Source organism: Taudactylus pleione, unplaced genomic scaffold (genome assembly GCF_031769625.1).
Source record: "Taudactylus pleione unplaced genomic scaffold, aTauple2 ptg000026l, whole genome shotgun sequence".
Classification (NCBI taxonomy): domain Eukaryota; kingdom Metazoa; phylum Chordata; class Amphibia; order Anura; family Myobatrachidae; genus Taudactylus; species Taudactylus pleione.
In genome coordinates, this window is record NW_028284428.1 from 13,229,026 (window position 1) to 13,251,781 (window position 22,756).

General features: G+C 45.5%; 1 protein-coding gene across 2 annotated transcripts in view; it reads right to left on the reverse strand.

Moving 5' to 3' along the window:
- PCYT1B (phosphate cytidylyltransferase 1B, choline) overlaps positions 1–22,756 on the reverse strand; it is a 132,224-nt gene that overhangs the window by 18,818 nt on the left and 90,650 nt on the right. For both annotated transcript variants that reach the window (XM_088451514.1, XM_088451512.1), the window contains exons 4-5: positions 12,958–13,109; positions 6,546–6,624 (exon numbers count right to left, since the gene is read on the reverse strand). In XM_088451514.1, the coding sequence (XP_088307640.1) occupies positions 6,546–6,624; positions 12,958–13,109 (231 nt within the window). The remainder of the gene's footprint in view (positions 1–6,545; positions 6,625–12,957; positions 13,110–22,756) is intronic.

The window sequence follows — 22,756 nt, forward strand, 5'->3', positions numbered from 1 at the left end:
ATCTAGTTTGGTGAAAATCTTTGCCCCTTTTATCCGATCAAATCGCTCCGAGATCAGAGGTCCTTGATGGTAATGGTGTTCAGACCCCGGTAATCAATGCACGGTCGCAAACCTCCATCTTTCTTTAGCCAACCTGAATTAGATTTAAAAGGCCAGACACCTTTCCTAGTGATGTCACAGGAACCGCCTACAGTAAATTCAAGCTCTGCCTATAAAAGGAAGTCCCTGGGAGCATTCCTGTGCCAGAGTATAGGCTCCCAAACCTGCTCCATGGTACTCCACTTGGTATTCTTGTTTCGACCTTGGCTATCCTTCTTCAACCCTGCTCATTACCTGAGTTGAAATACCGGGTTGATCCGGGGTTATTTCAACTGGCCCTTTCACACTGCACGCGTTCATGTGCAATAACCCAGGTTATTTGATGGCAGTGTGAAAGGGGTATTATTGATCTTTGTGTCAGCATAAACTTACCTGGTTATCCCTGTTTCAACACATGGGAAATGCAGCGATCTTCAATGTTAATTGCACGTCCCTTTCTCTTACCATGCAGTGCAGTGCTGACAGCCAGGCCTGGCGACGGGGGACAACCATACTGGGCCACAAGGATCAGAGGGGCCCCGAGGAACAGAAAAAATGGGGCAGCAGCAACTATTAAAACTTTTTAAACAGCTGCTGTGCTGTTACCCACTGACAATCTTCCCAAGTCAAACTCTGGCTCACACGCAGGTGCAGGTGCTGTTGTACAAATTCCCTCTCGCGGCACCCCCGACCCCCATCCCCCTTCGAGGCACCTCGGACCCCCCATCTGGCATCCCCCAACCCCCCTCCCTCGCACCTCCTCTGCCCCCCCCCCCCCCCCGCACTCCCAACCCCCCCATCCCGTCACTCCTCTTCCTTAGTGGCCCAGCTGAAGAGTGTAGGGACAAACCCAAGCCACAGCATGAAGGTAAGTGACTATGTTATTGCAAATTTTAACATATATATATGATTGTGTATATATGTGTGTGTCTGTATGTATATATATATGTATGCATGTATGTATGTAAATATATGTGTGCATATATGTACGTACGTGTATTCTTTATCTCTAATAATTGTGTGTGTATGTATGTGGACCTGGCATGTGTGTTTGGAGGAGGGGTCAAGGACAGGGGGGTTTCGGGCCTCAGAGATATAAGGGTACCAGGCCCCAAGATTTCTGTTGTCGACCCTGCTGACAGCACAGGACAACCCAGAAAAAAGTTAACTTTGCCAACAGAATCATAATAGTTTGTTGTCTGTTTTGCTCATTTCTACCTGTTCTTGAAGCTAGGTGCCTTAAGCGTAGTTGCTGTTTGACAGAATCCTGGAATGTTTGGCATTGCTTGGAAGGGTATACAGTTAGTATCTTGGTGGCCATGTTGCCGGCGACGGAATCCCGACGCCTCAGACAATACCGACGCTGGCAGACCGACATAACCAACCCGTTTGGAAGAGATCAATACTGTTTTTCTCATAGAAAGCAGAGGAATTGAGTGACTACTTTAGGCCTCCTTCTCACAATTAGCCCAATATTGAATTTATAATGATTACATGATGTAATAAATGTCTTCTTCCCCCCAACCAGACACAACATTAGTATAATTGCATTCACATAAAAATTAGGCCTATTTCCTCAACTACCAGGCAAACATTATATAATAGTAATCATATTTAATAAATAGGCCTATATGAGCTGACATTAATTTATTAGCCCTCATATTTAATAGAAACCCCATATTGCATTAACAGCCCCAACCAAAATAAATAGCCACCCAACCCCACATTATATTTAAAGCCTTCACATTACATTAATATCACCAACCATCCCATATAATATTAACCCCCACTGGCCCATGTATCCCCATCTGTACCCATAGAACATTAAATACCTCTAACAGCACCCACCCACCATTAAGGTCTGCTAAAAAAATCTTTACAATCCATCAAACAGAAAGCACTATGAAAAAATAATGAGAAAATAAATTAATGCCCACCAGTAGGAAAAGAAAAAGGAGGGAATAACAAAGAATATTTGTTGGTACAAACTATGATTTACCAAAACTTTTTGTCCAATACATTTATATTCCAATTAAACCCAAAAGTTTTAAAAAGTCTTTATTTTTATTTCTCTTTTTTTAATAATTGTCAATCAATCATGGCGACTCCTAGAAGATATAAAGAAATCCTCTTTGTCCCCTCCTCCATTCGTGAGAAAGTCAAAACACGTTGGTTGCCGCCTTCACTGGCTTCCGTACAGAGCAGCAATGATATCATTATGTCACAACGTCATCACATTATATGATCACGCAGCTTCGTCAAAGACTTCAGCTCCTTTGCTACTGAAGCTGCAGAGGGAGAAGATTCATGGCACACATGGACATCACTGCACCACTAATATGTAGGGACAACCAGGTTTAGAATACTGAAGGGGAACTGTACCTACTGCTCCATATATTTAAAAAAACCGAATTTCTTTCTAAAAAGTATATTAATTTGGTAAATGTTTATGTTTGTCCATGTCACCTTTCTCAGCCAATGAACGCCCAGCCCCGGCATTTCTAAGAGAAATGCTGCATCTGAGCACGTCATTTGTGGCTCCTTGTTTTTTTGTTTTAAGAAGACGCTGGATACCTACATGGAGAAGAGGACCGGTCCAGGTATTATAGGTGAGTATGTGTGAGTGTGCATGTGTGGAATAACTGATACTGTCATGGTGTGTGTGTCTTGTCTTTATTTTAACATTTCTTTACAGGTGAACTAGAGGTACCAGCGGGCCCTTAATGCCCCGCATGCTGGTACTTGTGGTTTCTCAAGTACCAGTATGCGGGGGAGGCTTGCTGGGACACCTGTAGTTCTACTGTTAAAGACATTTTTACACACACTTTACAGTATCAACCTGGCACCCACCGCCCAGGGGTGCCGGGGATATCCCCGGGCTATCAGTCCAGGCCTGGGGTGCCCTGGAGAGGGGGACCCCTTTATTAGGGGGTTCCCTACCTTCCCAAAGATCCCTGGCATGGGATGACTAGTGATCAGGTGTAATGGTTTGACTGGAGGACCCAGTGAAAGGGTTACCCTGGCTGTGGCATTACACCCCCAGTAGAGAAAGTCCGGTGCTAGGTATAGTAAATACAGGGGACCCGTACTCATTTTGTCCCCTGTATTTCCAAAACCAGGACCAGCTCGCTTAGCCCAGTGTTGGTTGTGCTTTTAGAAGGGGACCCAACGTAATTTTTTTTTTACATTTTAACACTTTTGAAGCTTCTTACACACAAATGCATGAACAAATCTCACTGATCTGTGCATGCATCTGTGTCATTTAGACCTGCTCATGCTAAAATCGAAAGCATGAAGCAGGTCTATTCATTTGGGGATTTGAAGTTCGATTCTGACCACCGAAAACCCATCTGCCGGGATATTGAATGTCTATGATCTTCAAGACACTCGGCGAATCCGAGATTAATTTGCGAGACCGTGTAGTGCGGTTCACCTCAATGATTCTTGAGTATGAAGAAGTAAGGTTGATGAAGGGCTAATGTAAAACTAAAGCGGGGTACACACTAGAGGATATGTCATCCAATTCGGGGGATCAGACGATATATCGTCCACATCGGCCAGTGTCTACTCGCGAAGTCGCTGACTATGCGCGCTCCTGCGCGTCATCAGTGACATCACCCGTCGGACCTTCATGGAGATCCGATGGGCGATAACGTCAGCGGGGGCCATGCTGCTAATTGCAGCATGGCCCCAGCCGTTGTTCTGTCGCTGCCTGCATTGGCAAGGGTGTATGCACTTGCCGATGCTGGCACCCCCGCCGGATCCCACCGCAAACAATATCGTGCTGGGTACACATCATTTAGTGTGTACCCAGCTTAACATAAACAACATATACTGCATGCTCCTATATTACACAAACTACCACAGCACTAAATCACATACAGTAATTGCACAATAGCCATTACCATTAAAGCCATCTGTTTTATACATTAAACCACGGTCCTCAAGGCACACTACCAGTCCAGGTTTCAAGGAGAGCTATACTTGAGCACAGGTGTCTTAGTTAGTACCTCAGTTATTTTGATTTTACCATGTGTGCTCAGCCATGGATATCACTAAAACCTGCACTGTTGGTGTGCCTTGAGGACCAAGGTTGGGAAACACTGCATTAATCTATGTATTAGGCCATAATAATCCATGTACCCTTACCTGGCCATGAGTGTTTAACCAAACAGAAAGAAAGAGAGAGGTGATACTTAGACGACACTTTGCTCTTGAAGAGAGAGAGAGATAGAGAGAGAGAGAACCATCTTCTATGTGTGTGTTAGAGAGTGAGTGAGTGAGTGAGTGAGTGAGTGAGTGAGTGAGTGAGTGAGAGTGTTTTGTGTAAATTGAAATGGAATATTCATGTGCTCACCTAACTGTGTTAACCATGTCTGTTCATATGCTAATGGTCCAAACTAACTGGTTTACAGTATGAGCAGTTATTAGTCTAAGTACATTATAAAAAAATATAACTAAAATGGAATGTAGGAAAATATACTGTAACACAGACTAACAGGAAACAGTGGTAACACAGCAGTATCAGCTGTAAGCAAAATAGCGTTATTGCAGGAGATGGCTGCTGTATTTAGGTGTCTCACCTCAGGAAGTATTATGCATCTGCATAGTACTGTGACATGAAGATGGCTGCAGTCTGCACATGTGCACTAGCACATCAGGTCAGAGGCCGCATCTCCCTTCAGATTCTGGGTTCTAATGCATGGCATGTATGCACAGGGAGGAGACAGTGAAGAGTCAAACTTACCTACTCTCCCAATTCGGCCTGGAGCCTCCCGGAAAAGTGGGCAAGCCTCCTGGCCGGACAAACTCCCGATCTGCATTGTGTAGCAGGAGTGGTGCCAAAATGATGCGATTCAGTGGCCACACACCCCTGCTTTGCCCTCATTACTAGGTAATATGCCTGGTCACACCCCCTATGCAGCGCCATGCCCCCCTGCTTGGTCGACCTGGCTGCCCATCCCGGAGGGGGATTCCAGAATGTCAGCAAGCATGTGTAGAGTGCTGCTCTCTCAACAAGAACAAGGTCAAAACTTCAAGCTGATTATAGGGATTAATGTTAATAACACTGACAACTTGCCACTTTAGTACTTTTGTATAGGTCTTCATCCTAGAATGGATCGCGTAGATTTCTCTGGTGAAATGGATAATTTTTATCTTGCAGCTGCTCTCAGCATTTGTTGGTCCACAAAGATAATAAACAGCAGCCTCCTTGGTGAGTAAAGGTACAGGGCTCTATTTACTACAATACCCATATTGAATGCGGATTGTAGTGTGATATTACCGAGTGAATTCGCATTGCGAATTCAGGCAATATCACAGGGATTTACTATAAATCCCTTGCAGGGACAGAGCTTGTGATAAAGCTCTGTCCCTGCGGATCCCGTCCGCACTCTAGTCGCGGTATTTTCGGAAAAAATACCGCGACTAAGAGCCCGAGCATGCGCCGACCCACCGTCGCTGCTACCCTCCGCCGATGCTAAGCCCTGCCCCCCACGATCGCGGACCCCCGTGACCCCCCCTCCCTTCATTCCACTTACCTGTATCCTCCTGGCCTCCGGTGATCTTCTCCGGGCTTCCCGATCAGGTGATCTCCCACACTGCACTGGGACCCGATCACCTGATGACCGGGCCGCAGTGCACTATGGGAGACCAGCTGATCGGAGAGGAGCCATCACCGGAGGCCCGATCACCGGTCCCTGGATTCAGGTAAGTAAAAAAAAAATGTTTCAATTTTTTTTTCTTTTTTACAGCAATCAGCTTGCGGTCTGTTTAGACCACATAGCTGATTACTGGTACCGGCTCCCGCCTCTGCTCTCCCCATTAGAGCATGGTAGGAGCCCGGTAACCGGGGGAGACCCTGGATAACGCCACCTCCAGGTGGAGTTATTATCACAGGGCTTCCCCCGGTATTTGTTTACAATTTATTTTTAGTAACTCTGGTCGGATCACATTTCCCATTATGGGAAATGCGATCTGCTTTACTAAAAATAAGTGATACTAGGGGATACTCCAATTGCCCTGTAATAACTACAGGTGAAACTAAAATAATGTGAAAAGGGTGTGAAAACACCCTTTTTAACTTTGTTTTAGTAAAAATAATGTTAATAAATAGAGCCCACAGTATGTAGTGCTCCATCTCCTGCCTGCATACTTAAGACAACCAGGTACTGTAGCAGAGCGCAAACTTCAATTATTTGTTGTAAAGTGCTGAGTACACCTTATTAAATGTCCTGCTACTATGGTAAAGTTTTAACTTTATTTGTTTCTCAGGATTTTTTTTGTCAAATATAAAGTTTATACATTTTATTAATATTGCAAAAATGAAGTCATAACCATTTCTATACAGTTTTATTTTTATGCAATCAAGTTTATTACTAGTCCCATTTAGGTTTTATGGTCAGACACAATTGGATGTACTTCCAATAATTATATTAAAGCACATAAATGTAAATGAAGATGTTTACCTGCCTCCTTTATGTGTTTATACACATCATCAGAACCTGCTGATGAATATGGGATGTCATCATGAGCCACAAAATCAATCTGCAAGAAAATGGGAGGATACATTACAGGAATGTTCCCACTAAAACAAAATTGTGAGGAACAAAATAAAACTGATAATGATTAATACTCACTGCAGAGTGCAGAGAACTCACATTAAAATACATTGCTCCTGTGTTTATAATGCTGTATAAATAAGCTCTAAGACAGTGGTCTCCAACCTGTAGATCGCGAGCTACCGAGGAAGTGACCTCTGACGTGTGCTCCCCCGTGGCATCAACGCCATGGGTGGAGCCACAAGGAAGCACGTCAGGTGATTGCCGCTGCCTCTATAGCAATCACCTGATGTGCTTCCCTATGGTTCCACCGATGGTGTCTACACTATGGCGGAACGAGTGATATCCTCCCAGCCCTGCCGAAAAAATCACACAGAAGCCATGCCTATATATTTTGCTACTCTACTGCATGTACCTCCTTGGAGCCGGTAATTAACAGTGAAAAGTGCCTGTGCTTACATTTTATTTACAAATTACAACAATATCACTGTAATAATTAAAAGTATTTTTATTTTCTATGAAACATTGTTTTTTTCCATTAAATTACCTTCAATTGTTCAGTTATTAGCCAGAGGTTTTTTTTTCTACAATTTTAGTAGCTCTTCAGGAGGTTTCATTTTTTTAAAGTAGCTCACACCTCAGTTATCGTTGGAGACCACTGCACTAAGACATAAGGGCCCTGATTTAGGGGAGGGCGCAGTGTGAATGTTGCATGCAAATGGCCGATGTTTTATGTCTGCGCATGCATCTGAGTCACACAGCGCATTTGTCCCAACGGACGCATGATCTGAGAACTTTAGTGGACATTCTTGAATTTTAGTGGGCAGATAAGTGGTGGAGCTAATGTAGGCATGTCTCGGGCGTGTTGCTGAAAGAAGGCTGCGTTCAAAGACACACGACTGCTCACACAGGAGGCCATATTGGGATGGAGAAACTGCACCTGCCATAAATCTGGTGCAACTATCGATGGTGCGACCGATAGGGTGTCTAAATACGCACAGTAATGGAAATGCACTAAATGCACTATCTTCAAACGCTGCAAGTGGGTCTCTCAGTGGTTTGAAAATCGGACACAACATTAGCATAAATACATAGAATCGACTGTGGCAAATGACGCAACCACTGCAGCGTCTGCATCCACTTCTGAATCAGACCCATATATCAGCTAAGAATTACAATCCTAACATAATATCCCATTATATGTAAAATGGGGATGAAGTTGAGATCCCAGTGACCAGGATGATCCTACACCACTCAGATTCCCGGTGCCAGCATCCAGATGATAAGTATTGGGGTTAGCGGGAGGGTTAGGCACTAGGAGGAGGGTTAGGCACTAGGGGCAGGGTTAGGCACTAGGGGGAGGGTTAGGATTAGGCACTAGGGGAGGGTTAGGCACTAGGGGGGAGGGTTAGGGTTAGGCACTAGTGGAGGGTTAGGCACTAGGGGGAGGGTTAGGGTTAGGCACTAGGGGGAGGGTTAGGGTTAGGCACTAGGGGAGGGTTAGGGTTAGGCACTAGGGGAGGGTTAGGGTTAGGCACTAGGGGGAGGGTTAGGCACTAGGGGAGGGTTAGGCACTAGGGTGAGGGTTAGGCTGCAGGGGGGGAAGGTTAGGATGAGGCTGCAGGTAGGGAAGGTTAGGGGTACTTACTGGCAGGCAGGGCCGCCATCAGGGGGGGACTGCCGGTACTATAGTCCCGGGCCCCGGCAGAGAGGGGGCCCGGCCGGCAGCAGAGTGCATAAGGACTAGCGGTATTCTGAAGTTGGTGCCAGCAGCGAGTTAGCTGGTAAACCGGAAGCCAATCAGGAGCGCCCGCAGCGGCGGCTCCTGATTGGCTGCCAGTTTGCGAGTTTTATTGGCTCGCGTCTGGCACCAAATCGAATGCCGCTAGTCCTTATGCACTCTGCTGCCGGCCGGGCCCCCTCTCTGTCTGGGACTTGGGGTGAGTGTAAGCAGCAACGAGGAGCAGCAGCATCATGGCAACCACCTGCCTGTGAGGAGAGGCTGGCCGGAAGAGAGCAGCTGAGGGAAGGGGGAGCAGCAGCGGCGGGGAAGAGGCTATCTACAGCCGACGCCCATGCCATATGAAGTTAAGAGAAAGTGCCCTCTCGGGCAGGAGAGGCTGCGGGGGATCCCACTTCCCATCCAGTTATTCCTGCTACAGATACCAGGTACCGAGACTCCCATTGTCACACCTTCACTTTGCTCTCAATCTCTCAGCCTGCACCCTCACCCTTCACCCTGTACCCTCAGCCTGCACTCTCACCCTGCACCCTTCACCCTGTACTCTCACCCCTCACCCTTCACCCTCAGCCTGCACTCTCACCCTGTACCCTCAGCCTGCACTCTCACCCTCACCCTGTACCCTCAGCCTGCACTCTCACCCTTCACCCTCAGCCTGCACCCTTCACCCTCAGCCTGCACTCTCACCCTGTACCCTTCACCCTGCACCCTCAGCCTGCACTCTCACCCTGCACCCTCACCCTCAGCCTGCACTCTCACCCTGCACCCTCACCCTGTACCCTCACCCTGCACTCTCACCCTCCACTCTCACCCTGCACTCTCAGCCTGCACTCTCACCCTTCACCCTCACCCTGCACTCTCACCCTGCACTCTCACCCTTCACCCTCACCCTTCACTCTCACCCTGTACCCTTCACCCTGCACTCTCAGCCTGCACTCTCACCCTTCACTCTCACCCTGCACTCTCACCCTGCACTCTCACCCTGCACCCTTCACCCTGCACTCTCACCCTCACCTTACTCCCACACCTTTCTCTAAACTGGTTTACCCACCATTGATGCCATACCTCCACTGTAGCTCCACCCACATTCACAGCAACACCCACTTCTGACAAACTGTCCCCCCACCGCCCAAAGTAAGGGGCCCTGTCTGTTTTGATAGTCTGGGGCCCCACAATTTCTGATGGCAGCCCTGCTGGCAGGTGTTGATATCCTAACGCTGTCGGGATGCTGGCATCGGGATTATGACTGCCGGGATCCTAAGCACTGGCATCCCGAGCGGCAGCATGCCGTACCCAACCCGTAAACTGTAATGATGAGTTAAAAGAAACTGCTTACATCTGATGACAGGAATGTATAAAAAGATCTTTGCATTATGAAATATTACATAATTTCAATTAAATAAATTAAGGCAATCTCACATTTCTTTATAAATTGTGCAAAATACAGCACTAGGAGCATACTAATTAATAATGCACCCTTTGGTACTTTATTATTCATATTAACAAAGTAATTGATTATGTAATATATTAATGCAGTATTATACTATACAATACTCTATTGCTGTTTAAGTCCTTCAATAAATGTGTGCCAACTACATGGAAATTATTTTTTTTCCACACTGTGTATCTCAGGAACCCAAATAGTTCCCATTTCCCAGGTTACCCAGCAGGTGCACAAGTGTATCACCCACTGTCACATTTTAAAGATCCACAGGTGACCTGGAAAATATGAACTGCTCGGGGCAGGGCCATCTCTTCCATTGGGCTTGTTGGGCAGTTGCCCAAGGGCCCGAAGCTTGTAGGGGCCGCCAACCCGCCCTCCTGCAGCTGCGGCCAGTTGGTAAATTTGAGACATTTTTATAATCTGGCCACTGGTGCACTGTGTTCTGATCTAACCTCCCCCACCCCCCCACCCCCCTTCGCCGGTGACGAGTACTCACCTCAATCCCAGTTTCACTTCATCCGCCGACTTCAGACCAGTCAGACAGAGTCTCTCTGCATGTGTGGGAGGTCTGCTGGGCATGCAGGAGGTTTTAATTTTATTGACAATTTTATTTTTTTCCCCGTGAATGGGTGGGTAAGGGCCCCAGTGCACTGCTTTGCCCAGGGCCCACACTGCTGTTAAGACAACCCTGGTTCGGGGTGCTGTTTGAGAACCACCGGTGTACCTTACTAAAGGGCAATGCAAGCAGCTGTATGGAACCATCATATTGGGGAGGTCTTTCAGTAATAATAACATGGTTGCCGACTTTCTGGCTGCACCTTCCGGGAGGGAGCAGCCAGATCGGTAGGGCATGGCCGGACAGATGATGGCCATTTGTGGGCGGGGCGGGGCCACACAATGCCGATATTACAGGCATTGTGAAGCAGGGGGCGGGGCCAAAATGACACGATTCAGCGTGAATCGTGTCATCGCCCCCAGCTACGGGTGGTTCACAGGTAATTACGGGGGAGGTTGGTGGCCACCGGGAGGCTTGCCTGCCTTTCCGGGGAGCCGGGAGCGGCACCCGATTTTCCCGGTCGAATCGCGAGGGCAGGCAAGTATGAATAATAATAGTGTAGGAAGTAACAAATATCATGTTTGCAGAGATTAAGTATGTAAAGTACATCTTTGAGAGATCGCAGCCAAATGCAGCAGCCATATAGCGGAATTCAATTAGCCCCATTAACAGGGATCTCTTTACGGGTCTCATGAGATGGGAACAGAGATGCCTGATAAGTATGCAGTTACTGGGTGATAACACCCAGTTAACGCATAGGTCTGTGAACTTTTCACAGACTCTGGACCTCATTTAGCAGCGTATGCAATTACTTATGCACAGAGCCATATCTAGACTTTTTGGTGCCCTGTGCCAGAAAGAGGGGCCAATGTGCGTTAATGGTACCGATGTATACGCAGGAGTGCGAGGTAGTACGAATGTGAGAAAGCAGCCGTGAGCACGTCTATGCCAGCTGAGCTGTGGCAGGCATTAGCATACTATCGCAGCTGCTGTCCCTGTAAATTTGCAGTTGCGTACGTAATAGCGATCCTCACTGAATCAGGCCCTCTATGCGTTAACGCCCGTTAACTGCACTTAACGCCTCTTTACAACACTCGTTAAAAAGAAGTTTGGGTAAAAAAGGCACTTTAATTGTATAGCTACAGGCAATAAAGCCAGAGGCTTCTTCTTTCTTTTCATCTGTGCAAAGTTATCGGGTCTAATTGAATTCCCCCCATAGACTTGTTACTCTTGAAGAAGCAAGACCAGCACTATGAATAAGTTACTTCCATTGTGCAGCACTTCCAAACATGCTGGCACTTCATAAATACTGTACGACATATTATTATTGTAATCTCTCATTTGTCAACATCATAGGTATTTGATAGTACAGGTAATTAGAGATGTAGTTATTAGACCAACGATCGGGATGCTGGCTGTTCTGGCGCTGGAGTCCCGACCTGGGACAGAACACCGGCGCCAGAATCCCGACGGCTGGCATCTCGAACGCAAGTATAGCGGGCCGGGTTAGGTGTTAGCCATGAGGGGGGGGTAAGGTTAGGCAACGGGAGGGGAGGGTTAGGCTACGGACCAGGGGGTTAGGTCTAGGCACTACTGGGCGGTGTTGGGGGGGGTGGGGGTGTAGGGATAGGCAATAAGGGGGGAGGTTTAGGTTCATGCACCAAGAGGGAGGGTTAGGTTAAGGCACTAATGGGAAGGGTTAGGGGAAGAAGGGGGGAGGGATAGCATAGTTACGGAGCCCCTGTCGGGATCCTGAGCATTGGGATGCCGCTGTCGGTATTTTGACAGCTGCCATCCCGACTGCCGGTATTTCATACACAACCTGGTAATTATGCACCTACTTAGACTATTAAGTGTTCCGTACATTGGGGGTCATTCAGACCCGCTCGTGAGCAGCAGTACGCTCGCAAGCGGGTCGATGTTCCCCACTGCGCATGCGCACGACAGAGGAAGCTCCGTCGTGCGCATGCGCGAGACCCGGGGAGCGACGGGCTTTCCATCGCTTTCCATCGCTCCGGGTCTTGCACCAAAGGGGGCGTGCTGTCGATGTTGATTCCAGGGCTTGCGGCAGGGAGACCCTACCGCAGGGTCTCCGTCGCAAGTCCGATGGTCAAGACCATCGCGACCATCTTTTTGGCCGCTCGCATATGCTGTGGGTGGTCACCCACAGCTATACGAACGGCCAGGAGGCCGCTCCATTTTCATGGAGGAGGGCCCTGATTCAGAGCGAGCGCTCTGGTCAGAGCGTCCGACTCTGAATCAGGCCCTTTGTTTGTTTTCAACTATTGGGGAAAAAAATGCTTCACAGAAGGTTCATCACTATTGTATAATATGTATAATACTGCAGAATAAATATCAGATGCTATTAGATAATGTCCACTAATGGGAGTACTACTGGGTCAGAGATACTGCCCTATATCACTCACTCAGGATTTGCTTGATCATGACTACAATCAAAAACATGGGCAATGATGGCGATTGGAATGTTACACAGTACTTACAGTTAGTACTTATTTCATATTATTACACTCTTAGTAGTTGTCATTACAGAATTCAGCCTTTCATAAATAAATATTACCTTATGCTTCTCTAAAAACTCTGGAGTGAGCGTCCATGGAGCATCGGTGATCACTTCATCCACATAACGACAATGGCGCAGAGCCTCGTACCGCTCAATCTCATTCATTACTGTGAAACCTTTGTACTTGTGAGTTAGCTCATCACTGCAAACTGACAGACACCATTACAAAACTGAACCTGTACTTGCTTCTCATTTATTTTAGCATGTAATAAAGACTTTGCAGAATTATGACACATAGTAAGGCAATTCACCTAGAAAATTTTGAATATTGGACATGTCAAGTTTATTCCTCAGGTTTAGTGATCAAATAATTTCATACTTGATCATGTTTGGCAAACCCATGGCATACATATCAGTGAAAGTCAGCCATCCCATCCCATGAAGACTTTAATTGAAAATATTCTAAAGTGCTTCTTTTTCAAGTTGATGGATTTTTGTTTTTTAATTAAGTGATTCTTAGATTCTTACTCTTAAGTGATTCTTAGATAATTACTGCAGAAATTATATATTTTTTTTACCACTGATATCAAGCACATGGAGAAATCTACAGACATAAGTAACAAGATGTCTCATTGGATGGCAGTCAATAGATCGACAATGAAAAGGTCAACAGTGTCTAGGTAGACACCAACTGGTAGACAGGCAATAGTTTTACAGGTACAAAAAGTTGACATGGTAAAAGGTCGACACAAAGGTCAACATGGATGAAGATCATCAGGTGCAAAAGGTTGACATGGTTAAAATATCGACATTAGAATGGTCAACACAAAAATGGTCGACAATTTTCAATTTATTTATTTTTTTTAAAGTTACGGTTAGGCACTTACTAGAGGGTTAGGCACTTACCCCGATGGTTAGGGTTAAACACTAGGAAGGACGGTTAGGGTTAGGAACTAGAAGGAACAGTTAGGGTTAGGCACTTATCCCGATGGTTAGGGTTAGGCACCAAGGGGAGAGTTAGGTCTAGGGTGAAGATTAGGGTTAAAAAATGTGTCAACCATTTTTTGTGTCAACCATTCCGATGTCAACACATTGTCGATCTTCATCCATGTCAACCTTTTGTGTCCATCTTTTGACCATGTCGACATTTTGCATATGTTGACCTATTGCCTTTCTACCAGTTGGTGTTGATCTTTCAACTGTCTATCTAAAAAGTGTAGATCTTTAAATCCACACCCGTCTCATTTGAGCCCAACATGTCCCACTCCATTAGCAAAGATAAGAAAGGAGAATGTCCTACTCACCAATTTTACCAAAGGGGTTAAATCTAAATCCCCATTTAACATTCATGGCCTAATACAGAGATCTTGCAATTTTTAGCAGGGCATCTACAGGCGATTCTCGAATTCGGACGCATTTGCAACTCAACTTGTGACTGAAAGGGCATAATTGCATAGTAAAGGGGTGTTTGCACATAAGCAAAGTTGAGTGAGGGTGCATTGAGAACATGCAGTAAAACTTGCTGGCTTTGCAGATTTATGCATACCCAAAGATCTGTCTGCTTTAAGATGCATCTTTTGGACCAGATATAAGGCTGATAGAGATTACGGTTATTTGAACAAAAGTGTGGATAGCGGTGATGCAGTCTCATAGATGTGTACATGGACCTAGAGCATTTAGTTCCATGCACGCAGTGTGAGTGTAATTGCAGCCAACTTGTATGCGACTCTGAATAGGCCCATCTATCTTACATTTAGTAGCCATAAGAGCACCTGCCTCACATGCCAAGCAGTCTGAGGTGTCTCTTATCATATCATAAGGGACTGCCCAATAATTAGGAGCATTTAGCACCATGTGATATGCTTTCTACATGCTAAGAAGGGATACCAGTCAGATAGCTATGTCTGCTGAGAATATTTGCTCCCTGTAAAATCCCTCAACCTGCAACTGTTTCATGTTATACACTTTTTATTTCCAGAAAGTCAATTGGTAAGTTAAATAAAATGTAAATGCTCTTTATTTTATGAACATTGTATTTACAGTACAATAGGAGAGGTTGCCCAGACAGCATCTCCCAATTTGTCTATACCAGGTTGGAATGTCCAGAAACTGCAGGATAACAGACAAAGTCATCAAAACAAAGGTGAAATGAAAGTGAAATTCTGGGCACAGTGCTCGCACTCACATTTTAAATAAATACTAATAAATAGGCACATAATACAGGATGTGACAATTTACCTATAAAATAAGAATCTCTCTCTTGATCACTGGTGTCTTCATAGTTTTATGCTTTTATTTGTCTCAGTTCTATGTGAATATAAAATAAATAGAAACACAGAGCGGTAGATGCAAAGTTGACCCCAAGTTGTCCATAATTGCTCCCACATTCCATGCACAGGACTAAGGGCCTGATTCAGAGCTGGACGCTCTTTCAGAGCGCTCGCTCTGAATCAGTGCCTGCCTATTGTATTTTTAGAGCGGCCTTCTGGCCGCTCGCATAGCTGTGGGTGACCACACACAGCTAGTGCGAGCGGCCAGGATGATGGTCGCGATGGTCAAGACCTTCGCGACCATCAGACTTGCGACGAGACCCTTGTGGTAGGGTCTTGTTGCTGCAAGTCCCAGTGGACTTCTTGCTCTTACAGAGCAAGAAGTCCACCCACTGACATCACTTGTGATGTCAGTGGGGCCGGCCCCAGTCGGTAGGCATTCCCATGGGAACGCATCCGTCTGGGCAGCCACGCCCCCGGCCCGCCCACCAAAGGGGGCGTGCTGTCACTCAACATCGACAGAACGCCCTCTTTGTAGCGAGACCCGGAGCAACGGCTTGCTTGTCGCTATCCGGGTCTCGCGCATGCGCATGATGGAGCCGCCTCCGTCGTGCGCATGCGCACTGGGCCAACATCGACTCGCTTGCGAGCGCTCAGCGCTCGCGAGCGGGTCTGAATCAGGCCCTAAATGTGTAAATTTGCCCACACACAGAGTTGTGTACACAAATCAGCGGCCGCGCTGCCCTCATCCATGTACATGGGCATCATTATCAGCCCTATCCCTGGTATAAAAGAGCGTTTTGAAAACAAACGTAACTACACTTACACAGGACCCTGCATAGCCCACAATGTGTGACTTTTTTCCAATTGGAAAATGAGGTCAACTGTGAGAAAACAATAACATTATGTAATGCAACAATAGCTGTAGCTTTTATTTTCATATATCTGTTTAGTATTTGAAGAACAAGTCTGGTGCGTATAACAAGTCTGGTGTGTATAACAAGTCTGGTGTGTATACCAAGTCTGCTGTGTATAACAAGTCTGGTGTGTATAACAAGTCTGCTGTGTATACCAAGTCTGCTGTGTATAACAAGTCTGGTGTGTATACCAAGTCTGGTGTGTATAACAAGTCTGCTGTGTATACCAAGTCTGGTGTGTATAACAAGTCTGGTGTACATAACAAGTCTGGTGTGTATACCAAGTCTTCTGTGTACAACAAGTCTGGTGTGTATAACAAGTCTGGTGTACATAACAAGTCTGGTGTGTATACCAAGTCTTCTGTGTATAACAAGTCTGGTGCGTATAACAAGTCTGGTGCGTATAACAAGTCTGGTGCGTATAACAAGTCTGGTGTGTTTAACAAGTCTGGTGTGTATAATAAGTCTGGTGTGTATAACAAGTCTGGTGCGTATAATAAGTCTGGTGTGTATAACAAGTCTGGTGTGTATAACAAGTCTGGTGTGTATACCAAGTCTGGTGTGTATAACAAGTCTGGTGCGTATAACAAGTCTGCTGTGTATAACAAGTCTGGTGCGTATACCAAGTCTTCTGTGTATAAAAAGTCTGCTGTGTATAACAAGTCTGGTGCGTATAACAAGTCTGGTGCGTATAACAAGTCTGGTGCGTATAACAAGTCTGGTGTGTATACCAAGGCTTCTGTGTATAACAAGTCTGGTGTGTATACCAAGGCTTCTGTGTATAACAAGTCTGGTGCGTATAAAAAGTCTGGTGTGTATAACAAGTCTGGTGTACATAACAAGTCTGGTGTGTATACGAAGTCTGCTGTGTATAACAAGTCTGCTGTGTATAACAAGTCTGGTGTGTATAACAAGTTTGGTGTGCATAACAAGTCTGGTGTGCATAACAAGTCTGGTGCATATAACAAGTCTGGTGCGTATAACAAGTCTGCTGTGTATAACAAGTCTGGTATACATAACAAGTCTGGTGTGTATACCAAGTCTTCTGTGTATAACAAGTCTGGTGCGTATAACAACTCTGATGCGTATAACAAGTCTGGTGTGTATAAAAAGTCTGCTGTGTATAAAAAGTCTGGTGCGTATAACAAGTCTGTTGTGTATAACAAGTCTGTTGTGTATAACAAGTCTGGTGTGTATACCAAGTCTGGTGCGTATAACAAGTCTGGTGTGTATACCAAGTCTGGTGCGTAGAACAAGTCTTCTGTGTATAACAAGTCTGGTGCGTATAATAAGTCTGGTGTGTATAAAAAGTCTGCTGTGTATAAAAAGTCTGGTGCGTATAACAAGTCTGCTGTGTATAACATGTATGGTGTGTATACTAAGTCTGCTGTGTATAACAAGTCTGCTGTGTATAACAAGTCTGGTATACATAACAAGTCTGGTGTGTATACCAAGTCTTCTGTGTATAACAAGTCTGGTGCGTATAACAACTCTGATGCGTATAACAAGTCTGGTGTGTATAACAAGTCTGGTGTGTATAACAAGTCTGGTGCGTATAACAAGTCTGGTGCGTATAACAAGTCTGGTGCGTATAACAAGTCTGTTGTGTATAACAAGTCTGTTGTGTATAACAAGTCTGGTGTGTATAACAAGTTTGGTGCGTATAACAAGTCTGGTGCGTATAACAAGTCTGCTGTGTATACCAAGTCTGGTGTGCATAACAAGTCTGGTGTGTATAACAAGTCTGGTGTGTATAAAAAGTCTGGTGCGTATAACAAGTCTGTTGTGTATACCAAGTCTGGTGTGTATACCAAGTCTGGTGCGTATACCAAGTCTGGTGTGTATACCAAGTCTGGTGCGTAGAACAAGTCTTCTGTGTATAACAAGTCTGGTGCGTATAATAAGTCTGGTGTGTATAAAAAGTCTGCTGTGTATAAAAAGTCTGGTGCGTATAACAAGTCTGCTGTGTATAACATGTATGGTGTGTATACTAAGTCTTCTGTGTATAACAAGTCTGGTGTGTATACCAAGTCTGGTGTGTATAAAAAGTCTGCTGTGTATAAAAAGTCTGGTGCGTATAACAAGTCTGTTGTGTATAACAAGTCTGTTGTGTATAACAAGTCTGGTGTGTATACCAAGTCTTCTGTGTATAACAAGTCTGGTGCGTATAACAAGTCTGGTGCGTATAACAAGTCTGCTGTGTATACCAAGTCTGCTGTGTATACCAAGTCTGGTGTGCATAACAAGTCTGGTGTGCATAACAAGTCTGGTGTGTATAAAAAGTCTGGTGCGTATAACAAGTCTGTTGTGTATAACAAGTCTGGTGTGTATACCAAGTCTGGTGCGTATAACAAGTCTGGTGTGTATACCAAGTCTGGTGCGTAGAACAAGTCTTCTGTGTATAACAAGTCTGGTGCGTATAATAAGTCTGGTGTGTATAAAAAGTCTGCTGTGTATAAAAAGTCTGCTGTGTATAAAAAGTCTGGTGCGTATAACAAGTCTGTTGTGTATAACAAGTCTGTTGTGTATAACAAGTCTGGTGTGTATACCAAGTCTGGTGCGTATAACAAGTCTGGTGTGTATACCAAGTCTGGTGCGTATAACAAGTCTTCTGTGTATAACAAGTCTGGTGCGTATAATAAGTCTGGTGTGTATAAAAAGTCTGCTGTGTATAAAAAGTCTGGTGCGTATAACAAGTCTGCTGTGTATAACATGTATGGTGTGTATACTAAGTCTGCTGTGTATAACAAGTCTGCTGTGTATAACAAGTCTGGTATACATAACAAGTCTGGTGTGTATACCAAGTCTTCTGTGTATAACAAGTCTGGTGCGTATAACAACTCTGATGCGTATAACAAGTCTGGTGTGTATAACAAGTCTGGTGTGTATAACAAGTCTGGTGCGTATAACAAGTCTGGTGCGTATAACAAGTCTGGTGCGTATAACAAGTCTGTTGTGTATAACAAGTCTGTTGTGTATAACAAGTCTGGTGTGTATAACAAGTTTGGTGCGTATAACAAGTCTGGTGCGTATAACAAGTCTGCTGTGTATACCAAGTCTGGTGTGCATAACAAGTCTGGTGTGTATAACAAGTCTGGTGTGTATAAAAAGTCTGGTGCGTATAACAAGTCTGTTGTGTATACCAAGTCTGGTGTGTATACCAAGTCTGGTGCGTATACCAAGTCTGGTGTGTATACCAAGTCTGGTGCGTAGAACAAGTCTTCTGTGTATAACAAGTCTGGTGCGTATAATAAGTCTGGTGTGTATAAAAAGTCTGCTGTGTATAAAAAGTCTGGTGCGTATAACAAGTCTGCTGTGTATAACATGTATGGTGTGTATACTAAGTCTTCTGTGTATAACAAGTCTGGTGTGTATACCAAGTCTGGTGTGTATAAAAAGTCTGCTGTGTATAAAAAGTCTGGTGCGTATAACAAGTCTGTTGTGTATAACAAGTCTGTTGTGTATAACAAGTCTGGTGTGTATACCAAGTCTTCTGTGTATAACAAGTCTGGTGCGTATAACAAGTCTGGTGCGTATAACAAGTCTGCTGTGTATACCAAGTCTGCTGTGTATACCAAGTCTGGTGTGCATAACAAGTCTGGTGTGCATAACAAGTCTGGTGTGTATAAAAAGTCTGGTGCGTATAACAAGTCTGTTGTGTATAACAAGTCTGGTGTGTATACCAAGTCTGGTGCGTATAACAAGTCTGGTGTGTATACCAAGTCTGGTGCGTAGAACAAGTCTTCTGTGTATAACAAGTCTGGTGCGTATAATAAGTCTGGTGTGTATAAAAAGTCTGCTGTGTATAAAAAGTCTGGTGCGTATAACAAGTCTGCTGTGTATAACATGTATGGTGTGTATACTAAGTCTGCTGTGTATAACAAGTCTGCTGTGTATAACAAGTCTGGTGTGTATAACAAGCCTGGTGTACATAACAAGTCTTGTGTGTATACCAAGTCTTCTGTGTATAACAAGTCTGGTGCGTAGAACAAGTCTGGTGCGTATAACAAGTCTGGTGCGTATAACAAGTCTGCTGTGTATACCAAGTCTGCTGTGTATAACAAGTCTGGTGTGCATAACAAGTCTGGTGCGCATAACAAGTCTGGTGCGTATAACAAGTCTGGTGTGTATACCAAGTCTGGTGCGTATAACAAGTCTGCTGTGTATACCAAGTCTGCTGTGTATACCAAGTCTGGTGTGCATAACAAGTCTGGTGTGTATAACAAGTCTGGTGTGTATAAAAAGTCTGCTGTGTATAAAAAGTCTGGTGCGTATAACAAGTCTGCTGTGTATACCAAGTCTGGTGTGTATAACAAGTCTGGTGTGCATAACAAGTCTGCTGTGTATAACAGTGTCTTCTGTGTATAACAAGTCTGCTGTGTATAACCATTAGGGGGTGATTCAGCTTGGGACGGAATTGCAGAGCTGCACGCAGGCAGTTTTGCAATTCCGTCCAGGGCCGGATTAAGGCTTGTGGGGGCCCCAGGGCAACTAAGTTGCGGGGGGCCCCTTCAAGCCACACAGAGTCGAGCCCAGCCCAGCCGTGCCCCCAGTAGCAGTCTGCCCCAGCAGTGCCCCCAGTAGCCGTCCCCTCTCAACAGTAATCCCCCCAGGAGTACCCCTAGTAGTAATCCCCCTCTATGCTGTGTCCCCCAGTAGTGGTCCCACCAGTGTGCAGTCCCCCTAGTAGTAATCCCCCTCTATGCTGTGTCCCCCAGTAGCCCCCCCAGCGGTGCCACCAGGTGTCCCCCCAGCAGTGCCCCTAGTAGTCCCCCCCAGCAGTGCCCCTTGTAGTACCCCCTGCAGTGCCCCTTGTAGTAGTACCCCCCCAACAGTGCCCCTTGTAGTACCCCCTGCAGTGCCCCTAGTAGTAGTAGTACCCCCCCAGCAGTGCCCCTTGTAGTACCCTCTGCAGTGCCCCTAGTAGTAGTACCCACACTGCAGTGCCCCTAGTAGTAGTACCCCCCCAGCAGTGCCCCTTGTAGTACCCCCTGCAGTGCCCCTAGTAGTAGTAGTACCCCCCCTGCAGTGCCCCTAGTAGTAGTAGTACCCCCCAGCAGTGCCCCTAGTAGTAGTAGTACCCCCACCAGACACACACAAAATAACAACTTCCACTTACCTTAATCCCCGCTCCGTCGTCTGCTCCTCCGTCCGGTCGGCTCTGCTGATGGGAGATCTCCCATCAGCCACTGCGGGAGCCGGAAGACGGAGGCTCCGGCAGTGGGAGCAGCAGCCGATGAGAGTCTGACTGACTCTCATCGGCTGCTAAAACAAACACTCAGCTGCCGGTGCCGGCGGCTGTGTGTTTGTGCTGTGTAGTGCGGACGGCACTTATGTGCTGACTGTGCTGCTGCATGCAGCTGCAGAGCGCCCTCCTCCTGGGAACAGGTGCCACCGGCACCTGTTATCGGCAGGGTCACATCGACCCTGTTTGGGGGCCCTCTGTGTGTGGGGGCCCAGGGACGACCGCCCCTGTCGCCCCCCCCCCCTTAATCCGGCCCTGATTCAGTCCTTGCTAATATACAAATGCAGCAGGAGGTGTATGACACCCCCTACTGTGTATGACACCCCCTGCTGCATTTGTGATCCCAGCACTGCGACCGAGGTTGCAGACTGGGATCACCATCATGACCATCGTGCAGGACCATCCCCAGGGCATAACACGAAAAGGGGAAAAAAGGTGATAGTGAAGTGTAAAGGATAGATCTGTAAAGATAAATCAATAAGTGTTAATGAAATGTAAAAAAATTAAAATGACATAAATAATATACAAACAATTAGAGAAGTGAAAAAATATTCTATGTGATTAAGTGGTGATGCCATGAGAAAGGTCCAGCCACTTCTCTAATCGTTTGTATATTATTCATATATTTGCAAATGTATGTAACCAATACCTCTGAATTTCTATTATTATGTAGGATTCAAGTATTTTTGATTTAGCTGCAGTGTGCTGGAGGGCAAATTCCTTTTTTCTGTAGCTCAGTGTAAACCCCACCCTTTACAAGCACCTGCAGTATGTCATTAAGCTGATTGAGCAACTACCATATTTTTTGCTTGCAGTTTGGAGGCATGAAGGGAATCAGCATTAGGAGGAGGTGCTGACCCTTCTAATGCCATGTGGAGGTTTTTTGGGGTACCTCCAAGGTAAGTTAGCTCTCAGCTCATACATGTACTGTTATCATGCAGTACACCAATTTGGAATTATATGACCCAGAGTGGGTGCTACTATTATGTAGCAATAATTATTTTGGGGTAAGTGTTTGGGAGTGGGGCCCCCGGGGTTGTTCTGGCTGGACCTTTCTCATGGCATCACCACTTAATTCACATAGAATATTTTTTCACTTCTCTAATCGTTTGTATATTATTTATGTCATTTTAATATTTTCACATTTCATTAACACTTATTGATTTATCTTTACACATCTATCCTTTACACTTCACTATCACCTTTTTTCCCCTTTTCGTGTGATGCCCTGGGGATGGTCCTTGGCTGGAATTTTTTGGGGTGCCTTGCTTCTCGGACATGAACCCCTTAATGTTAGGGACGCTGGTATAGAGGAGCCTTGACGTTGGCCCAGCGCTTATTCATATATTTGCAAATGTATGTAACCAATACCTCTGAATTTCTATTATTATGTAGGATTCAAGTATTTTTGATTTAGCTGCAGT